This window comes from Oncorhynchus mykiss, chromosome 24, assembly GCF_013265735.2.
Source record: "Oncorhynchus mykiss isolate Arlee chromosome 24, USDA_OmykA_1.1, whole genome shotgun sequence".
NCBI lineage: Eukaryota > Metazoa > Chordata > Actinopteri > Salmoniformes > Salmonidae > Oncorhynchus > Oncorhynchus mykiss.
This window is the reverse complement of record NC_048588.1, coordinates 17,671,296-17,681,062: the sequence shown is the minus strand read 5'-3', so window position 1 is coordinate 17,681,062 and position 9,767 is coordinate 17,671,296. Positions and strand designations below refer to the sequence as shown.

The 9,767-nt window shown below is 41.3% G+C and overlaps 1 protein-coding gene across 2 annotated transcripts; it reads right to left on the bottom strand.

Annotated features, from left to right (window-relative positions):
- Window positions 1–2,102: 2,102 nt before the first annotated feature.
- On the bottom strand, window positions 2,103–8,857 carry LOC110503898. 2 transcript variants are annotated; one of them, XM_021582523.2, is made up of 14 exons: window positions 8,032–8,857; window positions 6,691–7,718; window positions 6,526–6,561; window positions 5,717–6,373; window positions 5,258–5,442; window positions 4,896–5,070; window positions 4,383–4,478; window positions 3,462–3,539; window positions 3,198–3,224; window positions 2,883–3,089; window positions 2,697–2,744; window positions 2,492–2,605; window positions 2,367–2,396; window positions 2,103–2,273 (listed from the first exon to the last, which is right to left on the bottom strand). In XM_021582523.2, exons 4-14 carry the CDS (start codon window positions 5,784–5,786, stop codon window positions 2,218–2,220), a joined length of 1,086 nt encoding a protein of 361 aa, XP_021438198.2. In that variant the 5' UTR covers window positions 5,787–6,373; window positions 6,526–6,561; window positions 6,691–7,718; window positions 8,032–8,857; the 3' UTR covers window positions 2,103–2,217. The 2 variants fall into 2 exon arrangements, with proteins under 2 accessions (XP_021438198.2, XP_021438199.2); XM_021582524.2 differs by having other exon boundaries at window positions 3,471–3,539.
- Between the last annotated feature and the right edge of the window lie 910 nt (window positions 8,858–9,767).

Genomic DNA, 9,767 nt, shown 5'->3' with positions numbered 1-9,767 from the left:
ATACAACGCATTCTACGTTTTCATTGGTCCCTGTCTTGGCCAAATACCCTGACGTTTACTGTAAGCCGCTCCCCATGTCTGAAAAGTCCCTGCAGAAGTATTGCCTTTATGCACAATTTTCAACTATTAAATGGAATAATATGCTATAATTCATGACAAAACGTACAATTGCATTAACACACAAGGGTTCGATTGCTACAATGAGCCAATTTTGTCAGTCTTTTATTACAGTAAATGTAGAGATAAGATTATTATGATAAATGATTCTGTTACAGGGCATTGAGCAGCCGGTTCCTATGCAGACTTCTGTATCATAATGAAAGTATAGCTGGGGGATAGTGTTATTAATTGGCTGACATAAGTGTCTACAATAAGTTCCTTATTTTCACTGTAAACAGGAGCATTCAAGCCTCTGTGCCCAGAAAGTGGTGATGAATACCACCCAGTTACTGAAAAGTATCTAATCATTTTCACACAATGCAATTTTAGTTGTATGAGTTAACAGGCACTCAGACTTTGTAAACTCATGGAATTTCACAAAGGAGAATGGCCTGACTACAAACCAATTGTAATGTGATGGATACTTAACTCCCTTACTGCGGACCACTGGCAGAAACGCAGTCCTGTGGCTGTCACCCCTGTAGGGGCACTTGACAATGGAAACAACAAGTCCTGAACCCAGTGGTTTACCATTGGAAAATAAGTCAATAGGGATTGATCATCTGTGAACAATTGCAAATGGCTTGTAGTTGTTGGTTTTGGTAGTAAACATGTAAGAGCACACAGTCACTGGCAGTTCCCATCGGTGAGAGTGGAAGTACCTGTAAGAGGATATTCATATTTTAAATGTTGAATAAATGAATGTGAAAAATTGATTCTAGACATACTCTACATTTGAGAGTACACTATAAGGAGTATGATGACACTAGAATGTTGGTTCACAGATCATAGGGTCTTACAGGAGGCATGTAAAGGTCTAAAAAGGGCCTGAAGTTGCCACTTTCATCATGATTTTCTAAGAAACTGTTTGTGTGATACAAATGTAAAAAGGCATGTCAAACATTTTCCTACCAATTAACTTTCTGTGAGAATTGCAAGAACAATCTGAGATACCAAAAATATTATCAGCCTACGCTGATGTGGAATAGGCCGTTAGATTATTTTTTATCAATCTGAAAGTAGGCCCAAGGAAAATAATCAATTTGACCTGATAGGGAAGGAGATCTGATAGAGAAATAGACCATCAATATGGTACACACCTGTGATTGAGCGCCACAGTAGGTGAATGGAAAGCGAAAGGTAACAAAGTGGTCAGCCCTGGTTTTGGACTTGCAGTTCTGGCTGTGGCTGGAGGGGATCTGGACTGTGTCCAGGTTCAGAGGGGAGAAAGTGGCATTCTGGAAGATGGTGATGAGAAACCTTGTCCTTGTCGCAGTGCCCAGGAGAACTTCTCAATGTGGATTGTCAACCTTGCTAATTTCCTCTGAAGGGAATGTTTACAGACTGCTGATAACTGATATAATCTCACACTATAAAGCTGCTGAATACACTCTTTCCACAAAGAGACAGCCATAATAGGGAACAGAAAAGACAACGAACCGGTCTGTCTCTCCCATGAGATAGTGGCACTGAAGAGCAATATCTATTGCCCTGTAGTGTCCACCATTTTCATCTGTGTGAATTAGAATACCCAGGACATTATCAATTAACCAAAACCACACACACATAACCGATGATATTGCCATTTGATTGATCAGGGTTGAATACATAAGTTACTTACCTTGGACATAAATGTTAAATGCAAAATGGGTGAATTGCTCTTTAGGAATGTAGAGAGACATATACCCATTATGACCACTCACAGTGTCATTTATGTCTATTTAAAGTGCGGTTGAAAGTATGGATTATATCCCTCTCACTCCGCGAATAACAAATTATCTCTGATGGTCAGCAAACAGTGGACATTGGGCCTGGGTGACCATCCACTGGTGGGGTTACACAGCTGAGGGTCATTAGGGTTAATGGCCTTGATTAGATCCTTTCTGATTCCCATTGGATGATTCATTGGTGCATGAAAGAATCTCAAACCATTGAAGCAAAAATGATTTCACTTTATTTCATATTTGTTTCACTTTCAAGACAATACTTTATTTAAAAAATACAACCCAAACAAAAAGGAGACCAAGGTGTTGAGACCCAGTATCCTCATCATCCCCATCATTTGTTGATTTGGTCTGTACTCTTGTTGTAGATAGGGTTTTTATATTCACATTCTGGGAGAGAGTGCAAGAGAGAGGGAGTGGTCTCAATGTAAGATAAGTTATAATGATTATACAGTATGTTGTGAGGAGAAAAAAAAAACTTACTCTCTTTGGGTTTCTTTCTCCAAAAGCTTCCTGCAATGAGAAGGAGACAAGGCATTGATAACAAAATGCTAGAGTGCATATTGATTTGTATCAGAGATTACTGTAAAACATAGTGTGTAAGATACCTCTTTGGCGGTTGTCCATTTGGAATCTTCCCTCCTGGTTGGTCTCTGCCTCGTTTGCTCTTTGGTGGCTGTCGATCTGAGCTCTGGCTTGCTCATTGATCTCTGCTTGGTTTGCTGTCAGAGTTCACGATGAGTCAATGTAATTCATAAAAGGATCACTGCAAGCTGATACTGTAAATTGCTCATTAAAAAGCTCTGACTTTACCATAGTAATGCTGTCCGAGACTCGATTGGCGCAATCTGCTCTTGAGTTCTGGGGAAGGAAAGTCCATTAAGTTCAGTTACTTCTGAATGCAACATGAATACCAAACAGGATGAAAATATTGGTATCATTGAACAAGGCAAAATTATTATAGAATGTTGACTGTATGTTACATAAAGTATAGCTCACCTCTATGAAACCCTCTTCTTTTCTCACTCAAATCTCTCACTGGTTTATTTTGGTATCTAGCTGGTTCGTGCTGGTTTCTTGGTGGTTCATGCAGAATTCCGGTTGGATCATACTGAATTGTGGTTGGATCCTGCTGAATTCTGGTTGGATTTTGCTGAATTCTGGTCGGTTCATGCTGCATTCTGGTTGGATCGTGCTCATTGTTTTCTGTTGAAAGGAGGGAAGAGAACAGTTCAAACTAGGTCCATGTAGAAAAGAAAACAACATTAAAATTCCATTCAATGAAAATGGTAAATCTAAAATAATAAAATGTACCATAGATAGGTCGCTCATTGCCGGCTCCTAAATTAAGACAAAAACAGATGTGAGCATCAGTCTGGAAATGCACCATGACTTTGTACTGTGGTCTTGTTTTGGTAAATATATAATGATGTTGTAATGTGGCATAAACTTAACCACATGGACATTAAAAGACACTGTGTGTGTGTGTGTGTGTGTGTGTGTGTGTGTGTGTGTGTGTGTGTGTGTGTGTGTGTGTGTGTGTGTGTGTGTGTGTGTGTGTAGCCTACGTGTGCTTACGTTTTTTACCTCTCTTCTGTGCCACGTCTCTCCCAACATCGTCACTACACGCAACGTCCTCAGGAAGTGTACTGGATCCTGTCATATTATACAGAATTCTACATTAATTTCATGTTTCAATCAGATTTGAAAAGGGTGCTCAAATACTATAGAGGTAATAAAACAAGAAAAGGCACTGCTATAAGATTATCATGTTTTCAGGCGTTATGTCTTTATTGAAAGTACATCACATTTCACAAACATATTAGGCTACTTTGAAATGTTCCACTGCTTAATTCCACATATTGGGTGGAATTAAGACATGCATGTAGGCCTGTTTAAACTGTGCAATGTACATCTTTTTAGTAGGATATGTAGCTACATAACTGACATGGTGTCACGTCTGCTCCCGCTCTTCCCCCCTGGCGCTCAATGGCGCCAGGCCGCCCTGCGTCACGCACTCCTGCCATCATCAATTACACACACCTGCCTTCCCTCGTCACACGCATCAGCGATATTGGATTCACCTGGACTCACTCATCACCTGTTTATTACCTCCCCTATATTTGTCAGTTCCCCTGCTCTGTTCCCTTCTGATGCATTAATTGTTTTTGTCTTTGTTACCCTTGTGCTGACGCTGTTCCTGTCTCCTTCCATGTCCGTTCCTTAGTAAATGTTTGATTCCCCGTACCTGCTTTGTCTCTCCAGTGTCAATTCATGTGACACATGGAAGGAGCTTGCAAAGTTGCCCAATCAGCATCATAACATTTACATCGGAAAGAAAGGATGCTGCTTAATGCTCATAGGAAGATTCAAATTAGCCTGAATAACTGTCAATGTACTCTATACTGTGCAGTATACCATGCTAGCTGCTTCATCAATATCATTCCAGTACTGAAGTAAGACTGAGGGAGTCAGAAAGAGGAACATGGAGGTGCTCACGTGTCCATTTCACCCAGCAGAAACAGCCACTCAGGAGCACTATGAGGACGGCCACACCACCAACGCTGAAAAACAACACTTGCGGATCTCTACTGTCTGAAGAGAGGAAGAGGTGGTTTTATTTACATGTACCTTACAAGAAACATTAAGCAAGAGGGCTGCTTTGTCTAACCCGACCAGAAATATGTTGGCCCTTACATAAAGTGATTGTGTAAGGAAAAACCGACCACATGCTGTGTATACAGAGTGCATCTCTGCAGTTTGCATACACAGTATGAAGCCTACACCAATTATTTTGACTCATTACAGGTGACTTGAAAGGGTCCTAGATTTTCGGATACAACAGTATAAGAGATTATTGTTCTAATGTAACAATAAACTGACTTTCTTTTGATACAAATATTTGGTTGAGGTCACAAGAAAAATCAAACCTACAACTCCGGTATTGTTACAAGCACCATTCTCCAACCAACTGAGCCACTGGAGATACTGTAGATACTAGCACAGTGTTACCTTGATCAAGTTCCTCAACTTCCACTCGATGGCACTGGTCATTACTCTGTAGCTCACAGCAGTAGGAACCCAGGTCTGAGGCCTGAAGGGCATCAATGCTGATGGAGAAGTTCCCCACACCTCCCTGATTGGGGAAAACCTTCACTCTGCCCTGCCTAGGGTCCAGAAAGTCCACCTGATAATAATACATTTGTATTTTATTTACATATTATTTGAAGAACAAATAATTTATTACATGCAGAAATTACAAAGCTATACATTAAAAATAAGGTAAAAAATGCTTTTAAAAGGCTAAAGTCTCAAAGCTAAAAAAGAAGGCTAGTATTGTATATGATATACAGACAACCGAAGGAGGCAACAACCTTCCCAGAGGATGTGATGTTGACCAGGCTGGCACCAGAACCAGAGATCTGGTTCCACACCACCCATCCATGGCCAGGGCTGATGCCCAGAGAGGTAGACCCAAAGCTGCATGACAAGAGCACCGCAGAGCCCAGTGGAGCCTGGAGGGTGGATGTGTTACAGGAGGCATGGCAATGTTTGTTTCCTAAAGGAGGAGTGTTGGGTTTGGACGGTTATCAGGCTCATATAAAAAACATTGAAATGTAATGGTTAAGATATACAATTCTCAGCAGCATACATACATTTTTCTATTGTAAGCTAAATATAGGGTTTAAAGAATTACACCATTATTTTCCTGATGCACAACACACTCACGACAGGAAGCTTCTCTTCAATTTCTACTCTCCTATTCTGCATTTATTCTCTCATATCTCTACATAAAATGCTATATCTATATTATCATTATCTTAAGCACTTACCCATTGAAGCAACAGCGGTATAACATAATACCATCCAGAAAAAACAGCCATCAGTTTTGACCAAGAACATTTTCTGTATTTTAATATATGGTGGTGAGTGGTATCAGAAATGTAAGTGAAAGTATCAGGCACATACATTCAGTAGCTACTATATGAGCAAGGTAAATGGCAAACCTCTGCAACTAAGTTCAGACACAGAGGGAATCGATTAGGTCACTTCCTGTCTGAGCAGCTGTGCCTCTTTCAATTCTTCCCATTTAATTTTATACATATCTGAAAACATTTAATATAGTGTTACATTTAAACTGGTACTTAATTTATTTTATATGTTATTCACGTTATAACAATCACAAGTACTTAGATTATGTTCATGTAGACAGCTTTTTCTGTGATTATTAACAACTATGAAGCATATTCATGCACATAAACCAGGTTATTTTAGTGCATGACACATATAGTTAATTTAGGTTCATAAATGCTTATTTTACTGTACTCACCCAAATACTATTTGTAGCTGCAGCCAATGGAACAAAGTTCTGAGCAGTAGCACAGATGTGGTCTTCTTACTCAGAAGACCACAGTAGCTTCCTGTTGAAGGGGGCCTTCAGTTGCAAGTGATATGCAAAGGTAAACCACACTCTGTAACAAGGCCTCTGTCTGTTGGATGGATGCAGCAGGGGTGGGTTGATAATCAAGAGTGAGACAAGCACATGCACTGTAGATGAACATTGAGTTGAAAGTATTGTTTTATTCTAATCCTCATGTTGACATATCTTTTGACAAGAAAGTAGAGGTTGTAATGAACACACCTTCAATATGAATCCCTGTGTGCTACACAATGTTGACTAGAGAAAAGTAGACAAAATACATGCATACAAATTAATATTGTAAAGACTGATCATCGAAATTAAAGAGGCAGACATTTGACTAAGATCAACCATATTTGTTATCATTAGAAATGTATTTATTATTACTTGGGTCTTTTGGAGGATCTCAATTGGAAAAAGTCCATCCTCTCCTCGATTCCTCCGTCCTCCTCTCCTGCATGAACTGGAAACCGATAAGGGGTCGAGTGGTCGAGGAGAGTGTCAATTCGTTAGAAGGCAAACAGGAGTCTGCTCACCTCCTTCATTACCTACTTTGGCAGAGAATACTCAAGAGTGTATACACACCCCCTTTGAATCAGATGCTGTTTTCTCTAAGGAGAGCATGCTCACATTTAAAAGCGATACGCTAATCCTTTTATCTATAACATGTCTTACACACAACTAGTTCAATTGGTTTTTGCACTTTACACATTTATTTGGGGATTCCACCCCTCTAGAAGTCCTTTGCTTGATGACGCATGAGTGGAGGAGAGTCATTTCATACAAGCGCATTTGTTTTCACATTTCACTCCGCGATTACCTTTGACCTTTTTCAAAAACAGGCAAGGAGAGGACAGAGGACAGGACGCGATGAGTCGAGCAAATCCAATTGAGAGTCTCTCTTCGTCTTGTCACTATAGTTTTTGTAACTATTGTGTGTGTTGTCACAAAATACAGTCACCATGACTACTCAAGCAACTTGCTTCCTTTTTAACAAGGAAAGACAAATCATCTGTTGACGTGACATAACTTTGTGGTTAAAACCAAAGACTGACACTGCAGACAACCAGGAAATCGTTTCTATGTTGAATTTCTTTTCCAACCTGGTTCATGCTTTGCAAATCATAAAACCGTCATAGCCATGCTACATCTGCCAACACAGTTTGAGTAGCTGATATCAGACATCTCATGCAACACCTTTCATCAATTTAAATAGAAAATGGGGAATGTTTGTCAATCTAGTTTGTTGTTTAATCTAAGTTGTTAGACATGTGCTCTCGTAGCTCTCATACCCTGGTGACAGAAAGCAACTTTGTAGAGGTACACAGAGGGACTCTTGTCACCTTTGTTAGAGTAATGTCACTGTCTGTGGTCCAGACTGGATACAGCTGAAACCCACTTTCAGTTCTGCTGGTCTGCTGGAGACAAGGGAGAGAGAGGAGTTACAGGAAACATAACATATCAATTCAAGTTTAAAATGCTCCCTGCAAAAACAGAAGTGAAAATACACACCTACTGTTTCCACTTCACGCTAAATGTATTATGTAATGTATTTGTATTGTAATGATACATTGTATGTAATGTGCTGCATGTCAAACACTTTCATATAGGATCAATATCATACCAAATGTTTTGTGAACACACAGCATGTCTTTTGTATTTGTGTATCATGATCTGTACAAATAAGTAGTAATCCACAAATGTAAATCACTATCCACAAACAAACACCTTTTGGTACGACTTCACAGTGGTGCACAGGGCAGGGGCACGCCACTCCAAGTCGGCCCTGTACTGCAGACGGGTGCCGCCACTGTGAGAGGGCCGTGTGCAGTGGAGAGGGTCTGTGCCACAGTGTCGGGCGAGCAGGCCTGTCTGCTGTGAGCTGCAGACTGCCGCTGTGGGTGAACGGGGGCAGCAGCAGGGACAGAACACAGACCTACAGCCGGTGCTACAGTGGATAGAGGCGCAGCCAAGGCCACCATTGGAAGAGGTGGCAGCGCTCTCACTCGCGACAAAGGGTTGTGGTCAAAGTTTGAGAGACTGCGGCTGGCTGATGGTGTGCTACAGCGGGCATGGAAGGAGACAGCTACGGGAGAGGAGAGGTGGCGGTCCAAAAAGCATTGCGGGAGGCTGTTCTCCAGAGTGCTCATGGCAGGGGTGGGGACTGGACACTTTGCGGGTCACAAAATCACTCCGCCGCCTCCATCAGGGCTTTTACTGGGTGCAGCACATGGAGGACTGTGACGGAGCTGTGACAACTGCACAGCAAAAAAGGGCCCTCCAGCTCCAACAGTTCCCGGTGAGAGGGGGATGTAGTTGGGCCACTCCCCACCACAGACAGTGGAAACCTCTGGGTACTCATGGCCATGGACTATTTCACCAAATAGTCTGGGACCAGGAGGCAGAGACCATTGTCGACTCCCTGACAGTAGGGATTTTCTGCAGGTTCGGTGCTGCGTAGTCCATCCACAGCGACCAAGGCAGAAACTTTGAGTCACGTGTGTTCGCCACCATGTGTGAGAGGCTGGGTATGCAAAAGACCCGCACTCCTCCTCTCCATCCTCAAAGTGATCGTGTGAACAGCCACTGAGGAAAAAACAAACACTTGTTGACTTGGCAAACAAGACAAACTGGCACAGACAGACAGAAAACACAGGAAATAAGTGGAGAAGATGGGCGACACCTGGGCGACACCTGGAGGGGGGTGGAGACAAGCACAAGGACAGGTGAAACACATACTATAATTGCTGCAACCTTGAAAGGCAGGCATCAACATGGCCGAATGAGAGGCTGTCAGCGATTTATAAAAATCACTTTCTACAGATACAAACTTTTTTCTACAACTACGACTACAAATTGACTACAAATTGCTTTCTACGCGTGACAACTTTTTGTTTTTTTCTTGTAGTCAATTCCCTGCCAAAAGTCAGGTGACCAAAGCGCTTCCAAATATGGAGTTGCATGTTTGCCATATCTCTCCTAGGTACAAATCTTTATGGCTCTCATTTTACTTAAGGCCCTTGGAAATGACCTGCATATCTGCAGTTTTAAAAACATTCTAATGCAATATATCGATTTACAAATACAAATCAAAAGGTGTTTGTTTAGTGGATAGGGATTTACATATGTGGAAAGGGATTTACATTTGTGGATTGGCGATATACATTTGTGGATTGGTGATATACATTTGTGGATTGGTGATATACATTTGTGGATTGGTGATATTCATTTGTGGATTGGTGATATACATTTGTGGATCGGTGATATACATTTGTGGATTGGTGATATACATTTGTGGATTGGAACTTATTTGTACAGATCATGATACACAAACACAAAATGTATGCTGTGTGTTCACAAAACATTTGGCATGATATTGATCCCCTACTTTTACACAACCCAAGGGATTACATGACAAACAAGGCAAGAGCCACCACCCCCCACAACCCCCACCGTCTGTCTGT